The sequence below is a fragment of the Arvicola amphibius genome, chromosome 2, assembly GCF_903992535.2.
Source record: "Arvicola amphibius chromosome 2, mArvAmp1.2, whole genome shotgun sequence".
Classification (NCBI taxonomy): Eukaryota; Metazoa; Chordata; class Mammalia; order Rodentia; family Cricetidae; genus Arvicola; species Arvicola amphibius.
In genome coordinates this window covers 120,933,759-120,958,288 of record NC_052048.2, presented here as the reverse complement: position 1 = coordinate 120,958,288, position 24,530 = coordinate 120,933,759, and the positions used below count along the sequence as shown (strand labels likewise).

The 24,530-nt window shown below is 41.2% G+C and overlaps 1 protein-coding gene across 1 annotated transcript in view; it reads right to left on the bottom strand.

Annotated features, from left to right (window-relative positions):
- Positions 1-24,530, bottom strand: part of Thumpd2 (THUMP domain containing 2) — a 44,524-nt gene that overhangs the window by 3,039 nt on the left and 16,955 nt on the right. Inside the window, 4 exon segments of the mRNA XM_038318720.2 lie at positions 8,083-8,189; positions 14,927-15,041; positions 15,981-16,052; positions 22,492-22,578. Coding sequence (XP_038174648.1) covers positions 8,083-8,189; positions 14,927-15,041; positions 15,981-16,052; positions 22,492-22,578 — 381 coding nt within the window.

The following is a 24,530-nucleotide window of genomic DNA, read 5'->3' as shown; positions in this document are numbered from 1 at the left end:
GATTTCTCTTCTGCATGTGACCCTGTGAGACCAGGGGCAGATGATAACCATGATGATGCCACTGGACCATGGAGCACAGCAGGTCTCAGCCACCTAAACCACCTACTGCCAACCCCCTGCCTCAGGCAGCTTGGTGTACTCACTGGCCATTGAGTAACCTTGCTGCTGCATTGCTCACTGAACGTTGGCATGAATAAAAACATGGCCCCTTTGAAAAATTCTTTCACAACTTCCAAACTTTACTGGAAACTGTCTTCTTCCCTGAGACCATTCATTCTAGGCCTCTTTGGCAAGAAGCTTTCTCCTTTCTTCAAGGCGAGCAAGGTGCATTTCAAATTGTGTTCATGTATTTTACATGGAAATAGTTAGAACAAAGCTCAAATGCTCATCAAATTCCTAACTGCTCTGTCCTGATGAAATGGTTAACTGAGCAGCATGCACAGCTCAACCCACCACAGGAATCCACATTCCTTTTTGGGGGGCTCCATTTTGTGTGACAAACAGAACCATCTATTTCCATTGCCATTACGAATAGATTTACCTAGCACCTTTCCCCCTTAATTTTAGTAGCACAAATCTCCTTTTGATTTTTGGATGTCTACACGAATAAACACCCCTGAATTATTGAGAGAAAAGCTATAGGTATTGAACTATGAATATATATCCCTACTTACTTTCCAAGAAGTGGTTTATGCGAGAAAGTCCGGGGAGGAGCTAAGGTGCTGAGCACCGTGCAGTGCTGAGAGCTGAGCTGAGACTTTAGACACAGAATCCCCGGAACAATACTTGAAGGTATGCATTATGACAGCAAAATCAGATATGAAGTGGTCAGCAGTCTGCGTATGCCTGAGGAATTATGGAGTAACAAAACCCGGACTGGATTCAGTCGTTTGCTTTCCGAGGCTGTGCTCTCAGTCACTGCTGTTGTCTATTGGAAGCTAAAACCATGGTAGTCTAAAGTCAGGTCACAGAGGCTGGGGGCATGTAGCAAGGAAGCTGGGCAAAGAAGGGAAGCCCCTTATATTCAAATGCATTCTTAACCATGCAGGAAATCTCGAATATTCATCTTCCTGACTCTGTGGTAAACATTTAAATTTCCTGATGTGGGCAGGCAGGCCCATCCATTACTGTCTCAATTCCACAGAAGCTTTCAACTGTGGCAGCTGCTTTCTGCAACCCCACCCTCACCAACTCGTAGACATGACCAACACCTCTCTGGAAAGCTCCAGTTTAAATGTGTGCCACAGCTCAGGCATTTTATTATCTCACCACAAACTGGTTAACAGTGAGCAACCTAGTTAGGTTCTCAGGCTGCACTTCTGAGCTCAGGCAGTGCAAGAGAATCACACTGGCAGCTTGTAAGAAACATACCCAGGCCCAACCCTAAATTAAATTAGAAATGTGGGCAGTAGTGGGGGATGGGCAATAGTGTTTTAAACATGCTCCTGCAATGACTGTAACAGGAAGTCAGGGTGTGATGAGAGGGGAATTAATATTGGATCTGGGGATATTCAAGAGATCCTGTATCACGTGCTGCTTTGAGTGGGGTGGGACCAGGGACCCAGGCACAGGGAGTGGTTTGGCTCTTCTTTAAAATTTATTTATTTCGTTCATTTATGTTTATGCACCCACATGCCACGGCACACCCACGCGGGGGTCAGAGCTGTCATCCCAAACCCTCACCTCACATGGGAGCATTGGCACTGCAGAGGTAGGTGTGCTGTACTACAGGGGGTCACTGGCCGGGATACGGGAGAGGGTATAGTAAGTAAAGTGCTTGCCATGCAAACATAAGGACCCAAGGTCAAATCCCAAGCACTCATGCAGAGGAACAGACGAGGTGGTGTGTGCTGGAGATCCTAGCACGGGGGTTGGTGAGGCAGAAAACTCCTTGGACTTTCCTGGTCACAGTCAAGCCAATTCTGAGAGCTCTGTGTTCAGAGAATTTGTGTCCAAAAACTGTGGGAGAGTGACAATAGAAAGACATCACCAGAGACATGAACAAACACACATGCACACACGCAAATGAGAAACATGATGCACCCAGTGATAAGAGGCAGTGAGACGCCTAACAGGCAGGCTTAGAGCTTAGGCCAGACTATTACTTCCTCACGGAATGTTAGCCTCGACACTGAGTTTTCTCCTCCCAAAATACACCCTCAGCTCGTGACATATTACTCCCTGGCAGGCTCACAGCATTCATGCTGTTCAGGTCCATCAAATGTCCAGCTGATATAATCTATCATGGATTACCCTTATTTTTGTCTACTTATTCCTGTATCAATGTAAATGATGGGAAATGTTTATGGGACCTCACTGGACCTCTCCAAACACTTCTTCTGTTAAATGATATTCTGAGATCAACACTGGAAAGCTTGGTATGGACAATATTCTGTATTTTCACTGCCTGCTGGCAATGGTCCTGCCCCTTCCATTCTGGCCTGTGGTTCAGCAGTCATCAGGCACAGGCTAATCTTTCTGGGCCCCAGTTCCTCATTATAGAGTGTGGAGTCTGATCCAGAGGATGCATGTTTGTGAGGATTAGAGATATACATTGAAATTATCTACCCTGGTAACTGAAACAAAAGTCATTTTTTTCTCAATAAAATTAACGGTATAAGAAGACACAGAAAACATAGTTTAAAATTTTTAACTTTTAGAAAATTAAACATTAAAACCCATACATCTCCTGTGACTGCAGTGGCTCCCTGAGACACAGCCACCACCTGCAGCAATTGGACCAAGAGGTGAGTGACTGGTCTTCCAGCTGGACACTATGAAAAGACCAAACCTAAGAATAATATAGATAGAAGAAGAACACCAGCTCAAAGGCACAGAAAATATACTCAACAAAATCACAGGAGAAATTTTTTCAACCTAAAGAAAGAAATGCCTATGAAGATACAAGACACTTACAGAACACTAAATAGACTGGACTAAAAAATAAAAAAAAAATAAAGAAAAATCTTGCCACATAACAATCAAACCACTGAACATACAGAATAAAGAATATTAAGAGCTACAAGAAAAAAGGCCAAGTAACATATACATGCAGACCCATCAGAATAACACCCAGCTTCTTAATAGGAAACTCTGAAAGCCTGAAGGTACTGGACAGGTGTTATGTAGACACTAAGAGACCATGGATGCCAACACAGACTACTATACCCAGCAAAACTTTCAATCACCATAGACAGAGAAAAAAAAGATATTCTATGACAAAATGAGATTTAAACAATACCTATCTACAAATCCAATCATACAGAAAGCACTAGAAGGAAAACTCAAACCCATGAAAGTTAGCTGCACCCACAAAAACACAGGCATTAAATAATACTACACCAGCAAATCCCAAAGAAGGGAAACACACACACAATACCACCACCACCAAAATCAAAAATAAGAGGAACTAACAATCACTGATCTTTAACATCTCTTAATATCAATGAACTCAATTTGTATATAAAAATACACGTGCTAACAGAATGGATATGAAAACAGGGTCCATCCTTTTGCTGCATATGAAAAACACACCTCAACCTCAAAGACAGACATTACTTCAGAGTAAAGGGTTGGGAAAAGATTTTCCAATCAAATGGACCTATGAAACAATCCTAACAAAACAGACTCCACACTAAAATCACTCGGAAGAGATAGAGAAGGACACTTCATAAATACCACAAGAAATATACATCAAAATGAAGTCTCAGATACAAGAGCTTCCACGTATGTAAAAGAAACATTACTAAAGCTTAAATCACACATCAAACTCCACACACTAATAGTAGGAGACTTCAACACACCACTTTCACCAATGGACAGGTCTGCCAGACAGAAACTTAACAGAGAAATAAGAAAACTAACAGATGTCATGGACTTAACAGATTCAAATGGACTTAACAGACATCTATAGAACATTTCACCCAAACACAAAAGAATATATCTTCTTCTCAGCACCTCATGGAACCTTCTCTAAAATTGACCATATAGCAAATTTCAACAGATAAACCAACAAACATTAACAACAACAAAACAAAACAAAACAAAACCCCAACTGGAATAACCCCTGTTATCGGATCATCATGGATTAAAGTTAGAATTCAACAACAACACTAATTTCAGAAAGCCCACAAATTCATGGAAATTGAACAACGCTCAACTGAATCACCCCTGGGCCAAGAAAGAAATAAGAAAAAAATTAAAGACTTTCTAGAATTCAATGAAAATGAAGGTTCAGCATACTCAAATGTATGGGATACTATGAAAGCAGTACTAAGAGGAAAGTTCATAGCACTAAGTGCCCACATAAAGAAAACAGTGAAAGCTCACATCAGTGACTTAACAACACACCTGAGAACTCTAGAACAAAAAGAAGCAGATTCACCAAGGAGATGTAGACAACTGGAAATAATCATATTGAGGGTTGAAATCAATAAAATAGAAACAAAGAAAACGGTATAAAGAATCAATTAAAGAAAGATTTGGTTCTTCGAGAAAATCAACAAGATAGACAAGCTAACTCTTATCCAAACTAAACAAAAGGCAGAGAGAGACTATCCAAATTAACAAAATCAGAAACAAAAAGAGGAATATAACAGACACTGGAAATCCAGAGAATCATTAGGTCATACTTCAAAAACCTATACTCTACAAATTTGGAAAATCTAAAAGAAATGGGATAGGTACCACATACCAAAATTAAATGATGACCAGATAAACAATTTAAATAGACTTATAACCCATAAGGAAATAAAAGTAGTCATCAAAAGTCCTCCCCCCCCCCCAAAAAAAAGAGCCCAGGGATGGATGGTTTCAGTGTAGAAGTCTACCAGAACTTGAAAGAAGAGCTAACACCTATATTCTGCAAATTGTTCCACATAACCAAAATAGAAGGAAAACTGCCAACTCTTTTTACAGGGCTAGAGTTACCCCAATACGCAAACTGCAAAAGAACTCAACAAGGAAGAGACTTACAGACCAATATCCCTTATGAATATTAATGTAAAAATACTCAATAAAATACTGGTAAACAGAATTCAAGAACACACCGAAAAAAAATCATCCACCACGATCAAGTTGGCTTATCCAGAGATGTGGGGGATAGCTCAACATATGAAAATCTGTCAATGGAATCCACCATATAAATACACTGAAAGAAAAAAAAAACATATGATCATCTTATTAGATGTCGAAAAGCTTTTGACAAATTCCAACACCACTTCATGATAAAGGACTTAGAGAGATCAAGGATACAAGAAAAGTATTTAAACATAATAAGTTCTAGCTAGATCAGTAAGACAACAAAAGGAGATCAAGGGGATACAAATTGAAAAGGAAGAAGTCAAACTTTTGCTATCTGCAGATGATATGATAGTATATACACCCCCAAAATTCTACTAGGGAACTCCTACAGCTGATATATACCTTCAGTAATGTGGCAGGATACAGATGAATTCAAAAAAATCAAGAGCCCTCCTAAAAATATATAAGGAGCTGAGAAAGAAATCAGAAACATCACCATTCACAATAGCCACAAATAACATAAAATAATCTTGGGGTAATGCTAACCAAAGAAGTGAAAGACCTGTATGACAAGAACTTTAAGTCTTTGAAGAAAAAATTAAAGAGGACAGAAAATGGAAAGATCTCCCACGCTGTTGGATAGGTAGAATCAGCATAATAAAAATGGCAATCTTACCAAAAGCAATCTACAGGTTCAATGTAATCCCCATCAAAATCCCAACACAATTCTTCACAGACCTTGAAAGAATAACACTCAACTTCATATGGGGAAAAACAAACCCAGGATAGCAAAAACAATCTGGAAAAGAAAGGACTTCTGGATGCATCACCATCCTTGACTTCAAGCTCTACTATAGAGCTATAATAATGAAAACAGCCTGGTATTGGCATAAAAACAGACATGTGGAACAATGGAAATAAATTGAAGATGCTGACATTAATCCGCACACTTGTGAAACACTGATTTTTGACAAAGAAGCTAAAATTATACAATGGAAAAAGGAAACCATCTTCAACAAATGGTGTTGCATAACTGGATGTCAACATGTAGAAGATTGCAAATAGATCCATATCTATCCCCATGCACAAAACTCAAGTCCAAGTGGATCAAAGACTTCAACATGAATCCAGGTACATTGAACCTGGTCAAGAGAAAGTGGGAGGTAGCTTTGAATGCACTGGCACAGGAGAGCACTTCCTAAATATAATACCATCAGCACAGACACTGAGAGCAACAATCAATAAATGGCGCCTCCTGAAACTGAAAAGCTTCTGTAAGGCAAAAGACACAGTAAATAAGACAAAATGACAGCCTACAGAATGGGAAAAGACCTTCACCAACCCCACATCTGACAGAGTGCTGATCTCTAAAATATATAAAGAACTAAAGAAACTAGACATCAAAATACCAAATAAATCAATTTAAAAATGGGGTACAGATTTAAACAGAGAAGTCGCAATAGAAGAATCTCAAATGGCCGAAAGACATTTAAGGAATTGCTCAACATCCTTAGTTATCATGGAAATGCAAATCAAAATGACTCTAAGATACCATCTTACACCTGTCAGAATGGCTAAGATCAAAAGCACTGAGCACAGCTCATGCTGGAGAGGATTTGGAGAAAGGGGAATGATTACTCCTCCACTGCTAGTGGGCATGCAAACTGGTATCTTTGGAAATCAGTATAGTGGTTTCTCAGAAAATTGTGAATCAATCTACCTCAACAACCAGTGATACCAGTCTTGGGCATATACCCAAAGGATGCTCAATCATATCACAAGACATTTGCTCAACTATATTCACAGCAGCATTATTTGTAATAGCCAGAACCTGAAAACACCCTAGATAGCCCTCACCGAAGAATGGATAAAGAAAATGTGATACATTTACACAATGGAGTATTACTCAGCTGTAAAAAACAAAGACATTATGAAATTTACAGGCAAATGGATTGAACTAGAAAAAAATCATCCTGAGTGAGGTATACCAGACTCAGACAAACATAGTATGTACTTACTCATAAGAGGATATTAGATGTAAAGCAAAGGATAATCATCTTACAATCTACAGCTCCAGAAAAGCTAGGCAACAAGAAAGACCCTAAGAAGAACAGACATATGGATTGCCCAGGAAGGGAAAATAGATAAGATCTCATTGGTGAACTGGGGGTGGGACAGTAGAGGGGAGGGGAAGGAGGATGAGAACATGAGGGAATGGAATGGTCGAGTTGGGGGAGGGATGGGGAAGGAACAGCAATGAAAGATTATCTTGATTGTGGAAGCCATTAGGGGATTGGGGAGAAACCTGGTGCTATGGAAATTCCCAGGAATCCACAAGGATGACTCCAGCTAAGACTCCTGGCAATAGTAGAGAGGGTGCCTGAACTGGTCTTCCCCTATACTGAGATTGGTCATCATAGAGCCTTCATCTAGTCACTGTTGGAAGCAGATGCAGAGAGCCAAAGCAAGCACTAGGTGGAACACCAGGAGTCCAGTCGCAGGGAGGGGGAAGGAATTGTATGAGCAAGGGGAGGTCAAGATCGTGATGGGGAAAACTACAAACAACTGAACCAAGAACTCAGGAACTATAGACCAACAGTTGTGGAGCCTGCGTGGGACCGAACTAGGCCCTCTGCATGTGAGCAACAGTTGTATAGCCTGGTCTGTTTGAAAGGCTCCTGGCAGTGGAACCAGGCTCTATCCCTGGTGCATGAGCTGGCTTTCTGGAGCCCATTCCCTATGGTGGGATGCCTGGCTTGGCCTTGATATGTGTGTGTGTGTGTGGGGGGGGGGGGGGGGATGTGCCAGGCTTTGTTGATTCCCCACAGAAGGCCCTACCCTTTTGGAGACGTAGATGGGAGCTCGTTTGCGGGGGAAGTAACGGGAAGAGGGGTAGGAGGGGAATCTGTGGTTGATATGTAAAATGAATAAAAAATAGAAAATTAAACATCAAAATTTTGGGAAATTACTCCACTGTGAACAGACTTAAGGGCAATGATAAGTTTGACTAAATGGCCTATAGCAAAAAAAAAATTATGGAAATAAATTCAACAACTTACCTTCCATTTCTTGTAGAATGCTTTTGATGTCTTTTCCTAACTTGAATTTTTTCCCAAATGGAATGTCAGAAATAATCACATCAACACTTTGTGACGGCAATGGTAACTCTACAATGTAGAAGCCAGAGACTCTGGTTATGGCAAGGCCAGGCATTGACCACCTTAACAAGACACTGACCTACAAGGACATTTAGAGTTTCTGTATTGTTTCTACGAGATGACAAGACTCTGAATGTTTTGGAGATCCAAGACAAAGAGCAGCAAAATCCTCTTTGTCTTGTAATCTGTGTAATCCTCTCTGGTCTGGCAGGGTCTCCAGCAGGGAACTCAGAGGGTCAGAGCCTTTTAGAGATTGCCTTTTCACTTTCAGGAAGGTCTTGAAATCGGTGTAAACAGGCCTCTCTGCTCTCCCCTCCCCCAGCAGTTCTCAGGGCATCAGTACCTCAGGAAGTACCACTGACTGTGCATAGTTCACCTAGGGGTGACTGTGGGTCAGCACTGACTCACAAGTCGGCACACAGGGAAACCCTGTAAGTCATGTGCTCTGAGCTGCGTGGACGAAGGAAACCTGTAACTAAGGGCAAGGCCTTAAAACAGGAATGGCAAATGCAAACAAGAAAGCAATTCTGTTTTACACCTCATAAGGATGATTCAACAATAGGAAAAAGTTTAGTTTTAAAACTGTGTCTTTTGAGCAAAATAACTGCCTGGGTTTTCCTTTTTTTTTCTGGCAGGAAGATGGGTAAAAATTACTTAAAATGTAGACTGAGGAGCTAAGATTCTTTCTTGCAAGTGTTATAAACCCTCAGGCAGCTTTCACGCGCACGTAGGAGGACTACCTGGCGGAGGGCTTTTCTAGAAGCAGGCACTCTCTCCCTTCTATCCTTGTATTTTCTGTGGCTCGTCATCGCCTATGTCCAGGTCTGGGACGCTCACGGTCTGTCAGAAACAGTCATTCTCTTAGTTGTTTAAAGTGAGTTCTGTATTTAAATGGACTCAATCATCTTGCCCTGACCGTCTTCGCTCCTCAGCTGACTTAGCTTCTCTACGCCTGCATTTTACTCAATGTCTCACAGCCCCAGAGGGCTTATCAGTGAAATGCTCCCTGAACATCTTACAACGGAACATGTCGGTGTTAAATGCTGTTGTAGATGGCATAGTTTTTGCGTCACAGGCTGCTTCAGTAACCCTGAAAAGAGGACCACGGAGCCCTGGAATCAGACACCACACAGGAAACTGCCATAACTTGTCTCTTTCCACCATGGCCAAAAGCAACAGAGAGGCTTATTTCACTGGCTTGTCTACCTTCCCTGGTTCAGCTGCAGCAACAGAGAGGCTTATTTCACTGGCTTGTCTACCTTCCCTGGTTCAGCTGCTGCTGGGTCTCCTAGGCTTTTCACTCTTCAACGCACTTCAGTTAAGTACAGGGAGGTATAAGTAACGATATTGAATTTTTTTTGTTTATTTGTTTTTGTTTTTCAAGACAGGGTTTTTCTGTGTAGCCCTGGCTGCCCTAGAACTTACTCTGTAGACCAGGCTGGCCTCAAACTCAGAAATCCGCCTGCCTCTGTTTTCCTAGTGCTAGGATTAAAGGCGTGCGCCACCACCGCCCAGCAGACTATATGTTTATGTGCACCACACGCACATAGTGCCTTTGGAGGACAGAAGTGGATGCTGAATTCTGAGACTAGAGTCACAAACAGTTGTGTGCTGTGATGTGGATGCTAAGACTCAAGCCTGGGAAGAGTAGTCAGCCATCTCTCCAGCCCTTAAAAAATAAGTCTTAAACATGTAAAATGTAATTTAGTATCTGGGTTGGGATACCATTCAATTTATAGTTTAGTAAGACAATGCTAAAATTATACACTTTGGAAAATTATACACTTTGGAAATATCCATTCTACATGATGGTGGGCCTAAAAACAACACATATTTGTACACACTAAGGTTTTAATCAAACTTTAAAAATCTGCATACTGCTGGGTGGTGGTGGCACACGCCTTTAATCCCAACACTCAGGAGGCAGAGGCAGGCGGATCTCTGTGAGTTTGAGGCCAGCCTTGTCTACAAAGCGAGCTCTGTGGACAGTGATAGCTGTTACAGAGATAAACTCTGTCTCAGAAAAAAGAAAAAAAAATCTCCCTCAGCCCTCCCTCAGGACTGTAAGGTGCCATGGAGAAAGCAAACAGATTCTAAACCCTGGCACTGAGACAACTTAGGAAACCATTCTCTTACAGGTCTCAGGAAAAGCTTCTTAAAGAATCAGACTCAGGAGAACTTGATTTGCTCATCTCTGTTTACTCTAGAAATCTAGGCCTTAAGACAGAGCAAATGGTCACTGACTGACAACAGCCATGAGTGTGAGACAAGCCTAGGTCTTTCTTTGAGGCTACTTTATGAAGCTTCGCTACAAAACTGATCTTAACATGTGCTCCTGTGATACTCAGTTCTGCTGCTTCATCTCTCTAGAAGAGAAGCTATAAAAACACACTGTTTTTTCGGATTACAGGTTCAGTGTCTACTCATGGACAAGAGCATGATCCACCCTCCTCAGCAGAATTCAATACGTTGGTTTTTAAAAAGGGGAGTGTTATATCAAGGGATGGCAAGTAGTCAAGGAGCTCAGCAATGCCCTGTTAACACAGTGCCAGGCCAGAGGTTAGGGAGATACGACAGGGGCTCTGCATGCTTGGTGCCTGCTTCCATCTGCCCCTACTGATTCCCTATCAGTGAAGAGGGGATGATGGTTACATCCATCCTGGTTGGTTCCAGACCTCATTGGGTTCTTAAAAGTATTGGTTTACCACCCAGGGGTGGGTGACTAAGTCACTTCTCGGTGCCCACTATGAAGCAGAAGATCAGCTAATTCATTTTATACAGTTTATGTAGAAAAAAATTAAAATAATGTCTTTTTCCTCTAATACTCTATGTTATGGTTGTATCTTTTCATTCCAGGCTGTGAGATGACAATGACTCAGTTGTAACAAACACATCCTCAAAAATTGTGCTCCAGCTTAAGTACTATGAAAATCACATAAATATATCCCTTCCTGCTGTGAGAACTCCTTCAACCAATAGCCTTTAAGATACTGACCCACTTTGGGTGTGGTCTCATGTACTATACATGGATGACAATTTGCTATTTGATTCAAATGTAGATACTTAAGAAAGAACGCCTGAAGGAGTAAATACAGTTTTGTCTAAATGGGGATTACAAATTGCTCCTGAAAAAAATACAGAAAGGAGACTCAGTCAATGACTTAGGTTATAAAATAGTTATACAGAAAATTAGAACACAAAAAGAGCAAATTAGGAGAGATCAATTGCAGACTCTTAATGACTTTCAAAGATTGCTAGGAGACATTTCCAATCTATGATCCACTGCTGGGATAACACTTGATCTAATAATTCATTTAAACAAAACCTTAGATGGTGACCAAGACTTAACAGCTGAAGTTGAGAAAGAATTAACTGTGGTTGAAGAGAAATTACAAGAGGCACATATGGAACGAGTGGATCGGAATCTTAACTTCATTCTGGACATATTGCCCTCCAAAATTTTAATGCACAGGGAAGATATTATCTTAAAATGGATCTTTTTTACCACATAACCTGAGTAGAAAACTAAAAACGTATGTGGAAAAGGTCTGTGAATTAATTATAAAAGGAAAATTGAGACTTATCAATCAGTAGGAATAGACCCAGCATTTACTAGAAATTATGACCATTATGGATATACCTGCACAAATACAGACAATGGTCCAGCATATGTCTCTAAGAAAACAAAACAGGTTTTTGCTTATTGTAATATAAAGCATATTACAGGTCTACCAAACAACACTACAGGTTACAGAAAGATGAAATTGAACTGTATAAAGGATATGGTAAACAAACAGAAAGGATGGAAAATACCCCCAGAAATAGATTGCATAATGCTTTATTAACCTTGAATTTTCTTAATGCTAATGAGAAATGAACAATGGCAGCAGAGAGACATTGAATAATAGAAAAAAACACTTCTGACTTAAATCAGTTGGTGTATTTCAAGGATGTGTTGATCTCAGAATGGAAACTAGGAGATGTGCTATGTTGGGGAAGGGGTTTTGCTCTGGTTTCCACAGGAAGAGAGAAGCTATGGATACCATCAAAATTAATAAAGATTCAGCTTGAAAGAGAGGAACCTCTTGAGAAAGAGAAATGACAACTCATCTACAGAAGTGACAATCATACAGATGGTAAGAAAACCTCATAAGGGTTGGGGCAGGGTTCTGTTCTTGTCTTTGCAGAAAATACTCATCTTCAAAAAGTCGAGAGACCTTGGACACCTAGATGCCTAAAGAAGAAAAGACAGCTATCCAGAAAGAATCACCAAGCAAAGAGAAATCTGACTTATGGTACCATATCCTCTGCAGGATAAAATTTCATTACCTGAACATACATACATACACTTCTAAAGCCTATATCACTTAAAAATCAAAGCTGGCTTTGGAGTTGGACAATGACTATCCTCTAAATCCAAGCATGTTGTTAAAAGAAAAATTCAGAGTTTCTGTCTCATATCAGGATCCATCTGGTACGGTAGAGAAAGAAGAAAGAATTCAGGAAACATTTTACTTCTCCCTATACCTAATTTTGTCTATATAGTACCTTTCAATGAATATGTCTATATGAATAATTTTTAAGTTTTCCACAACAAATAATAAATTTTCCTGCAGAAATCTTTGAAGTTTCCAGGAAGAGGATGGGGTCCAACAACGATTCCACCTAGGTGATATGATGCACTTTAAGATCGGTTTTGGGTTACAAGCTACTCAAGATGATTTCAACTTGGCTAGCTGAGATGGTGCACCTTCTTACAACTTTCTGCCCAGAACGTCAAATTAGAACTTCAGAAAAACCCTACTGACTACTCAGAGAGCATCTGCAATTACACCAGACAGTAATCTTGAAACTTAAGCATCATTTTACATTTAACATTGCCTCATAACAGCTGGAAGTAATTCTAAAAGACGATGTCCCCTCTCCCAACAAAGTTTGTCCTCAGTGTTAGGGACATCTATTAGGGGTTGATTATAAGTGGTATAGGGTTGGGGGTTGGGGTAGAAATTAAGTAGGCTTAGAGATCTCTTTTGAAAAAAAAAAAGGGGATTGGATGGGATAATAGGTAGATTAGTGTGGGCTTATTCACACTAATAATAATAGTGAAAAATAGTGTGAATACTTGTGAGCTATTACTTATAGACAATTTCCATTGATATAGATTCTTAAATATTGAGACAAATTCAAATTATATTTGTTATATTGAATATGCTCCTATTTCTGTTTACAATATTTGTACACCTATGCAGTTATTTCATCATATTGTATGCATGCATATTTCTACTCTGCTTAAGATATTTTGTATATTGATGCAAATTTAGAATATATTTATCATACTGTACTATACATCTCTACCTCTGATCAAGATACTTACACATTGTTTACATTTTGACATCATTGTCCTCATATGCTGCAGTTATTTCAGGATTTTTTAATATAATATGAAGCCTTAGTCTTTAAGCTATATAGGTATTAAGAATTATAGGTCAATAGTCATCTATGTTTGTCATACTTATAGTTAGACTAATCAGGTTCTTTAAATACATAGAGATTGTATTTTGCATAGATAGATAATCTTTAACCCCTTCAAAGAATATGACATTAAGTAACTTAGGATTCTGTTGATGTGAGACACGATTGCTCCTGGCAGCACTGATCTATTCCAGAGAGAATGTTGGGCACCAAAGATACTCCACTTGGAGGTTGTTTTCTTCTTGGCAAAACCAGCCTTTGGGCAAAGATCTGTCCATGCCTTGACCACTGACAAAATGCATGGTGTTCAGACTGGACAAGCAGGAAAAAGCAAAAAGACTGTCAGACCTTGCCAAGACAGGGTTAGATGGTTTTAAAATTTTTTCTGCCTCTGAAAATGGTCTGTCAGTTACTCTAGGCCTTAGCCAAAGTGGGTTGCCCCAACATTGCAAATGAGACTTTAGGTGATTGCATAGGTTGTCTTTGTCATTTCTTGCATCTTTTGGAAGTTGCTTGACTGCACTTCCTGCTAACTCAAGAATATTATTTCCCTTCTCAGGTCTTTGATAGGGTTGAAGACTAGATAGTCATAGTTTCTTTCCTCTCATGACTCAGTCGAGCCATTTCTAATACAAGACTTAGACACCTTAGAATAGGAGAACTATTGAAACATTTAGCATATGTTTTTTTGCTTGATGTTGTTCATGCTGGCTGTAATTTTAATTTTTTTTTTTTTTTTTTTGGTTTTTTGAGACAGAGTTTCTCTGTGGCTTTGGAGCCTGTCCTGGAACTAGCTCTTGTAGACCAGTTGGCCTCGAACTCTGTAATTCTATTTTTTATACTTGATATTTATTCTTATTGTATATAGTTTTGTATTGGGTTTAGAACTCTCTTATTTAGACAAAAGGGAGAGGTGCTGTGGGAACTTCTTCAACCAATAGCCTTTAAGATATCAACTCACTTTGGGTATGGTCTCATGTGCTATAAATTCAGAGCAAAAGAATGAGTGGGTCTCTTGGCTGCTGAATTCAGTTCCAGTTCCCTGCTCATGCAGAGGACTGCTGATCACTGCTGATCTGTGAGTCTATCCGTAAATAAAGAAACCTTTATTATGCTCCATTCTGGGCCACTGTGGGACTATTTTATTTCAATCTGCAACAGGTTCCCAATCAGGAATATTTTGAAAGAAACAAATCAAACAGCTACAGTAGTGAAGTAAAGTGTGTATTAGTTCCACAGACCTTCCACAGGTGTAAGCAACCAAACTACCTTACCTGTGACAGAGACTTTAAGTAAGTCAATCTTGTCCGCAAGGCCTGCGGCCTTGACATTGTCACATGCACCAAGTAACTGCGAGTCGCTGACATCAGCACCCATGTAATACACATCCTGTGGGAAAGAATTCCACATTTTAAGTATAAATAAATTCATTAAGCATTTCGGATATTAAGAAAATCTACTTGCATTTTATTAAAGGGAAAAAGTAAAGTTAAAAGATTATTAATTTCAAGTTAAAACAGTTTAAAGTTGTGGTGATATTTTGTTTGTTCTCTAACAAATAAAGCTTGCCTAGAGATCAGAGTGAGGAACTAGCCACTGGCTAGCCATAGAGGCCAGACAGTGGTGGCACACACCTTTATTCCTAGCACTTGGAAGGCAGTGGCAGACAGATCTCTGTGAGTTCAAGGCCACTCTGGGTTACATAAAATTGATTCAGAGCCAGGTAGTGATGGCTCACACCTTTAATCCCAGTACTTGGGAGTTACATGCCTTTAATTCCAGCACTAGGAAGGTAGAGACAGGAAGGGATATGACTGGGTGGAGAGAGGAACATAAGGTGGGAGGAGACAGAGCTTATGGCATTTCAGTCTGAGGACGTGTAGAGACAGGATACTCCAATCAGTCTGAGGATTTCGTAGAGGATTTCTGCTTCTCTATCTTTCAGCTTTCACCCCTAATATCTGATTCCAGGTTTTTATTATTAAGACCAATTAGAATTCGTGCTACATAAATAATTTTTAAAAAAATACACAACAGTAAATTTTAAAGTCTGTTATATTTTACCATTATAGATGACTAAATAATTTGGAAATTAGTATAATATAGGTATGAATAATTATTAAATCCTGTAATATTTTCTAAAATTCTTCATAGCATTTAAAGAAAAAATATAGAAATTTAATGAACTCTTCAAAATCTCATAATTATAGCAAATAGGAACTCATATAATTACTACAATCTAAAACCAGACTATTTACTTGTAAAATATTGATAAGGGATTTAATTATTAAAAATGTAACTTGATTTAGACCAATCTTTACAACTTACTGGCCACTCTTTAGCAGCTTCCACAAGTATGGTCCCCAGGCCACACATTGGATCCAGAACCAGAGCTCCAGCCTAACAGAGAGAGAAATTGCTGTTACTAAGTTTGCTGCAACAGGTCTACTATAAAAGAAGCCTAAACCTGGGGAGTCATAATTTCAGGAGTCAAGATTCCTTCTTATACTCTAGGAGAACTTGGGCAGTTCAAAACCTAAGGCAGGACTGCATTTGTCATGGTTTGAGGCAGGAGGGAGCCCAGTGAGTTCCAGGAACAGCGAGTGGTGGTGGGGGGCAAAGGCAATGTAACACAGGACATGTAGCCAGGGAATGACAAGACCGTATAATCAATCCCCAGACCTCAGAGGGCTACAATAACATGCAGCCCATACTTCATGCCCACAAAGCAGGGCAAGTGGGCTTTGATGCTTTCTGGAAGCCAGGCTGATGAAATGGTCACCATTTGAATGGCTGAATACCATTACCGTGCCAGGGGGCGGGCATGCAGGGCAAGCTGTGCATTGATCTGAATGGCATCATCTGGATGTCATTCTCGGGACTTCCAACAGCACCAGGCTGGTTAAACCCTGTCAGTCTCATGGTTCACATAGCCCCAAGGAGTCAGGACAATGCAATACTATTTGAAGGGAAATAGAAATTTGGAGATAAAACTAATTTCTCTCACAGTAATATCATGTCAGATCTCGTCAGTACCCTAAGGATTCTGGTTCTGTCAATGAAGGACAGACAACTACTCCAGGGTGTGATTAAAGAAGTGACATGGTGTTGCATCTGGAGGGGATTGAACTGGCTGCTATGAAGCATGAACCACAAGAGGCTGGTTCTGAAGACTGGGCAGGAGAGTCTAGATACTATAGATATTCTGATAGAAGTAGGATTCTGGTGTATTTAATGTGGACTATTGAAGAAACCCAACAGGCTGGCATGACTAAACCTTCTGCCTGACTGATGGGAAGACCTGTCTGTTACTGGTGGGGACAGAGGTGTGGAAGGAGTAGGGAACTAGTCTAATTTTGAGAGACCTCTTAGACATCTGGTAGAGATGATGAGTGAGTACAGGATAGATGAATCCAGAGCTCAGGATTCAGGCTGTAGATATAAATGTGCGAACAATCAATGTAAGTTAGCTGATACGTGCTACTTAAAGCCTAAGACCTGGACGGGATCACTCGGGAAGCAAGGGGAGTTAAAAAGGGACATCTATGCGTCAGGCCGTGGTGCTCTCTAGATGTAGAGGACTGGAAGATGAGGCTCAGTCATGCTTACTGAGAGGTGGTACATGTGCTTCAGGATGAGAGCCAGTGGTTCTAACCAGCAGAGAAAGTCTGCTTCAGGCAGAGTGGTCACATCATCAAATGATACCAAGGATGATGGGCAGGTTGAGGCGGTCTTCATGAAAGCAGTGGGTAATGAGAGAATGGGAAGGAAGGAACCAGAGGCAGCATGTATCCGCTGTTTCCTACTTCCAGCAGTGGTTTGTTTTTGAACCTTGAACTCGTTAGAGAATGTTTTTTTGTCTTTTTTTCAAGTTGTAAGCTATTAGAGCAGTGGACAGAGTGATGCAAACAGTCCATTAGTGTCCTTAAGTAGGAGAGAGGAAGCCCAACCCAGTACCTGGTTTGCGGGTAGAACAGACAACTCACTACTGAAGAACAAAAGGCAGTGCTATGCTATGTGGGCGCAGACTTGCATGCTGATAGATTAGGTGAAGAGAACACACTAGCACACTAGTTCTGGCTCTAATATTAAAGACAAATACGAAGGAAGAGAATTGAAAGTGTAGAACCAAAACCAGCTAGTGTACGAGAGCAGAAATCTTTCTTTTTAAGAAACAAGGCCTTGCAATGTTACTGAGGCTGTCCTCAAACTCTTGGGCCCTTGTGATGATCCTGCCTCAGTTTCCTGTTGTGAGATATTTAACTACACTGTGTAAAGACATGTCACTGTGACTGGTTTAATAAAAAGCTAAATGGCCAATAGGTAGGCAGAAGGTACAGGTGGGACATCCGGACAGAGAGAACTCAGAAAAGAAGAAAGGGGGAGGCACCAGGCAACTGTTGAGAAGCAGGATGGGCAGTACAGAGTGAAGGGAACTGAGCTATGTAAAACAGTGGGTTAGGAACACGCCTAAGCTAAGGCCAAGCTTTCATGATTAATAAGTCTCTGTGTCCTTTTTTCCACCTGCAGCTTCTCAAGTAGCTGAGACTGTAGGCACACATTTCCACACCTGGCAAGAGCAGGATTCTGGAAACAGAGACACCCAGACGCACCCTTCTGGATTTGACATGGCCTAGCATGTGACTAGGGCAGGCTGATAGAGGAAAGGAAGCCAATAAACCAAGAGGCATCCTGTCACCTGGCTATAGGATCATTAAGAAGCAGACGGGAATAAAGGCTTATACCTTTTTTTTTATACAGGAACAATAGGGAAAGAGGTCTGCATTTGACTGGCATAATCTAACAACATGAGCTCCGAGGGTAGAAGAAAGGAACCAAAAACCAGTGAGGAGCACCTACCCCACTTCAGGCTGAGTGGCACTTGGATGTGAGAGGAAAACATCCTTCACTGGACATGTCTACAGAGGAAGCGGGGTCCCCAGGGCAGAGCCAGGTGGCAGAACCAGACGAGACCTGAAGGAAAGAAGTGAAATATCCTTCAGGAAAAAAACCAAAAAACACAAAAACCTATATCCTGGCACCAAATGTATGTCTACATCAAAACAAAGGCAAGATTTCAGATTTGCATGTGGTCACAAAACCTTATGTTTAAATGCAAACTTTGGAACTACTCAAAGTATAGAAAAGAATAGAGAGTAATCATTTCTCTAGTCTTATACCAAAATAAATTTGGATAAAGGTTAAAGAATAGCATGGGGGCTGGACCTCTGGTCAAGCTGATGCTCAGACCTCAAGGCTCTGGTGCTCCCATCGAGACCCCCAAGAAGTAACTGGTAGGGGCCACTTTGCCTGGGTGGAATAATAAGAAAGCAGTGGAAACTGCCTTCAGAGAACTTTGAGACCAGAGGACAGAGGCCCTTCCTTCAGGCGTCTCCAGGTTAACAGAGTCTCTCCACACGTCTGCCCTCTTACCATTTATTCAAGGCATTCAAATGTCCATTAGTAGCATACTTTGGTCCATCTAATGGGGAGCAATGCATCCCTACCTACCCTAGTGAGCAGAAGGCTACTAACTACTAGAAGGGGACGATAAGCTGAGACTTCACCGATACTCACACCACAAACAAAAAATATGACTTTTAAGTTATAAAAATCAACAAATGAATTAAGGGAGAGCTCTGTTATTCTTGGAACTTAGAAGAACAAACTCAAATGGGGAGGTAAAATATAAAGAGATGAAAACACATAAAAGATGAGTGACTGGGAGGAGGAGCCAGCAATTAACAGGCTCTACCAGGAAGTTCAGAGTCAAAAACAAGAGTTTAAAAGTTAAATTCACAGGACAGCTGAGGCAATGACATTAAATATTGGGAGAAGTGCTCAGTTAGAAGGAACGATGATAATTATTATTAAACAGAACCAATTTCATATGCTATAACAACTAACACTGTGTACTTTCTATGACAGTCCCTAGTTTAATTGCTTTATTACACTAATTCCCTAGTCCTGATATGAGCCTATTAGAACCATCATGATGGGAAGGAAAGTATTCTGAGGAGAGTCTCTCCTCTCACTCCTGAGAAAATGGACCCCAAGAAATTTCCCTTGGAACCTAAAGCTTGGCGTAAGAAAAGCCAGAGGGATTTGTCTCTGAAAGTCACACAGTTCTGACAGTTGTCAGACCACTGTAAAAGAGAGATGGGGCTGAGACAGTGGTGACAATGATGGGCAGGACAACCTAGACCAGGACGGCTTAGTTATGCCTACCAGCCCTTGATGTAAACCTAAATATTCTGTCAGGACCTCAGAGACGGGCTTGGAGATGAGTCGGTCACTGGACCTTTTTGTTAGCTCTTTCTTACGTAGTTTCACTGAATACATTTCGCTTTGCTATTCGAGGATACTTGCTTGATTTTTAATTTAAAAATTATTTCATTTCATGTATGTGCGTGTTTCTGCCTGCATGTATGCCTATGCAACATGCATAGTTAAATAGTCTGGTAGTCTGAGGAAGCCAGAAGAGATTTGGATGCCCTGGAACTGGAAGTTACAGATGGTTGTGATCCATCATGTGGGTGCTGGCACATCGGATCCTAGTCCTCTGCAAGAGCAGCTCTGCTTTTTAGCCACTGAGCTTTCTCTTCAGTCATTTCTAAATATCCATTTGGCCTTTTCGAGGACAGCAGCCAAGCCTATCAGGGCTGCTAAGGCCCAGGCTCTGACCCAACAACTACTTTAACCGTATTAGATGTTATTTTCATCTTGCAAGCAAGAAACTGTGATGTAGGTGTGTCTTCTATCTATCTGATGATTTCATTGGTTATTAATAAAGAAACTGCCTGGCCCTTTGATAGACCGGCCCTTAGGTGGGTGGAGGTAGACAGAACAGAAGAAGAAAGCTGAGGTAGATGGCTCAGTCAGATGCCACGCCTCTCCCTAAGTTAGTAGATGCCATGACTCTCCTCTCTGAGTGAGATGCGATGAAGCCAGGTCAGACATGCTGAATCTTTCCCGGTAAGACAACCCGCTCGTGGTGTTACACAGATTATTAGATATGAGTTAGGTCAAGATGTGAGTAAGAGGCTGGAACTAATGGGCCAGGCAGTGTTTTAAAAGAATATAGTTTCCGGTGTAATATTTTTGGGTGTAAAGCTAGCCATGTGGGATCCGGGGCGGGATGAAAAAGCAGGCCTGCCCACAAGCGCCTCACTACAAAACTGAGGGGACAGTTGTTTAAATATTGTCCCTGAAAGTCCTTGGCCAGTAAGTTCTGGACACAGAACTAACTAGCAGGTAGATTTGGAAACTCTGGGCTTGAATGGAATACACCCAGGCACACCACAACAAAGCCACGTTCGGAGACCTGGCAATACTCCTGAGCATTAGGGGTCAAAAGAAAACTCTTAGGAGTCTACTAGCAGAAAGAACCAAGAAAACCCACAGTGCATGTAGTTCATCTGCAACACCAGAAACTAAAGACAGGAGGAGCATCATGGGCTGAAAGGGGAGAAGAACTCCAGACAAAATCAGATTCGGACCATGGCCAGTCAAATACAGGAGGATAAAGGCACTGGCTATGGAAAGACTTAAACCCCACCATCACCTGGCGGGGGGGGGGGGGAGGGAGGGAAAGAACAACAACATAAGGAGCAGCACATCTTGGAGGGATCTTTGCAGCCGTATCAGATGCGTTACAACAAGTGTGCTTGGACATTAGGATGGGCATGGTGGCCACGAAAGGGCCAACTAAGATTCTGCAACAGCAGGGCAGCTTTAAGGGAAGCTGTGACGCACAATGAGCCATTTCGTTCAGTCTGGCATCTGGGGGCTGGGAGAGGAAGTCAGGACAGCTGCAAGGTCTCATGGCAGAGAAGGGAAGAGAAATACTCATGACCAAGAAGGCACAGGTAGGAAGAAGCAGAGACAGTTGTGATCAATTCGGAGTGGGCAAAGCAGCTTAATAGAATAATCAGTAATTAAAATCCCTAGATGTCCACAGTCACACTAGGGGGGCAGCTCTTAGGTAAACAGTAAGAAGCTATGAGAGACAGAAAGAGAAGACAGGAAGTGGATCTGCCATGCCTCTTCTTGGATGTTTCAATGAAAGTGACAGGGACAGAATAGATCTAAAGCCAGGTGTAGCAGCGAGTGTGGCGGTAATAAACTGAAAACAGAGGGGCTGACACGGAAGCAGTGTCACAAGTTCAGGACCCGTCTCGGCACCAAGGTACTCAGGCCTGCCGGGAGGAACAAAAGGCAAAACAGCAGAAACAATAAAAAACCCCAAACCCTTGAACGTGAAGATAAAAAGGCATGAAATAAGACACGCGAGTGAGATGGTGAGACCCTGGCGAAGCTGGCTGACCCAGATAAAGAGGTTTCACTGTACATGGATCACAAAGAAGCCTTGCTAATGCAGACAGGAGCACAGGGAAGTCGGAGTAGCTTCTAGACACTAGCAAAAGCAGCAGAGGTCAAACAGGACATTTCAATAGAAAACACAATTTCCCACTGCCAGGGGAACACTTACGGACGATATCTTGGACACAGAGAAAATAAACATTTTTTTTTTAAAGATGTAGGTTCTTTTCGACCACATTTTTGACTCACAATATTAGAAATAGTAAAATGCAACTCACTTTGACCTCAGCCTGTTTACTCAAGATGCTTAAAGAAGTTCATATGGAAAATCAAAAAGAAACAAAAAGTAGAAGAACTATACAGCTTTTAAGGTCAAATGGCAGCTGCGAAAACCAAGAAAAAAAAATAAAAAGGAGTAACAACAACAACATCATCAACAACAACAAGAAAAACCAAGGTGCCCACTAGCATGAAGGACCTTGCTGGCACTGGGAGGATGTGTAGGCAGCTTCCTGACCTTAATTTCAGCAATAGATGCCATGGCCCATGCTATGGTCGACCGCAGCCCAGCTGTCTGGATGTAAGTTCTGTTGGCTAAGGGGAACTCTGCAAGAAAGAAATCAGGAAGGTATTAAGTATTATCATATTGTGTTAAAGAACAGGATGCAAAACACAATCATTCTGTCTATATCTGAGAAGTACTTTAACATACCAGTCTGATATATTCTTTGAACTAGAGGCTATTTTCACCTTATTATTAAATACCTTCTACATTAGGCCTTTGCTTAATCAACCAGTGTAGTGTTTAACAATATGAAATTTTCTAGACAACTGAAATTTAAACTCTCCTATGTTTTCAGTTAAAAATGTAATCACACACTAAGGAAACCTCTTACTTAGCACTTCCCTGTCTTTACACAACAGCTGGTGTCATTCAAGAGGACAGGGCTTTATAATCTGAATGTAATATGGGAAATTCACAGTCTCTTCTTGTAAGCTTTGCCCTTTTTTTCTGCTGATCTGTATCTTTCTCAGAAGATACAGTGAGGCAGGAGCATAGAAATGAGTCTCGGCTCTCATTCTTAACCGTAGCGTAGCACAGACCACCTTACACCCATCCCCTCATCCATCATGTACAAAATACCATGTTTCTACATTGACAGACTTCAAAGTAGTTCAAATACTGTCAAACTATCAAGTATTATTCTATCATTTTGTGTGTGTATGTAGGTCAGAAGCCACCTGGGGTGTTGTTCCTCAGAGGCTATCTATCCTGTTGCAAGATATTTGATTACACTGGGCAAAGATGAGTCACTGTGATTGGTTTAGTAAAAGATAAATGGCCAATAGGTAAAAAGAAGTTAGATGGGATTTCTGGGGACAGAGAGGACTCTGGGATAGAGAGAAAAAAGGAGGTGCAATATGGAAGAGAGGTAACATCAAGTGATAGAATGTAGATTAATAGAAGTGGGTTGATTAAGTAAATGAGCTAGTCAGAAACATGCCTAAGCTGTAAGCCGAGCTTTCATAATAATTGGTCTCTGTCTCTGGGAGCCAGCTTGGGGAGGGTGGCAGAGAGAAGACTCATTATACTGTCCACCTTGTTTTTTAAGACAGGGTCTCTCACGGGGACCCGCGGCTTGCTGATTAGGCTTGGAAATGCTGAACGAGTGCAGGGGAAACCCACCTGCTTGTCTCTACCAACCCAGGGTGAGGTTACAAACACATACTACCTTATCTGGCTTCCTACGGGGTTCTGAGGATGAAGTCAAGTCCTTATGAAGGTACAGCAAGTATTTCGCAGACCGAGCTGCCTCCCCACCTCCATTTCTACCTTTCTAACGCAAGCACACATGTGGCATGTTGGAAAGTTCAATGTGGTTTGTAGCTACAGTTTGTGGGTAAGATAAAGAAGTCAGGATTTCAGGGATGTGTGCTGGTGTGGGGGGGGTAGGTTTATTTTAGGAATAGTTACAGGGCTTTCACACACAGTCACATTGTTTGCTGCACTCTTCTAAAACACTTTCAATGTAATTCCAGGCGTTGATTTTTTTTTTATCATTTTGTTTCTTGTCTTTATCTGACTTGAAATTATTCTGTTAGTTTGTATCCAGCACAAGCCTGTTAACTGAGGACTTTTCAGGAAATGACAGTCCACATTATAAATAGTGGCCACACTCCTAGCTCTGGACTCCAGGCTGTACACTAGTGGTAGATACCATGACCATGCAGTACAGGCACAGGTAATATACCCCTGGGATTTCAAACTGTTTAAAAGATCCAAAGAGTTCTTGTCTTTAATGAGAGCAAGCCCTTTAGGAACTAAGAAGATACACATTTGAATGTGACCCCCAGACATCCTGGCTATCTTACGCCGTTTCATAATTTTCCTTCCACGTTCTTTCCATGGTCAGGGTTTGTTCACACTCTTGAAAATCATTCTTAGTCAAGACACGTCTTGAAGACCACTTCCTTCCTTCACTGACCCCTTCAGATCCACTCAACTGACCTCAGGATACCAATTGTCACCATTATTTATGCTGTACATTCCAGCTC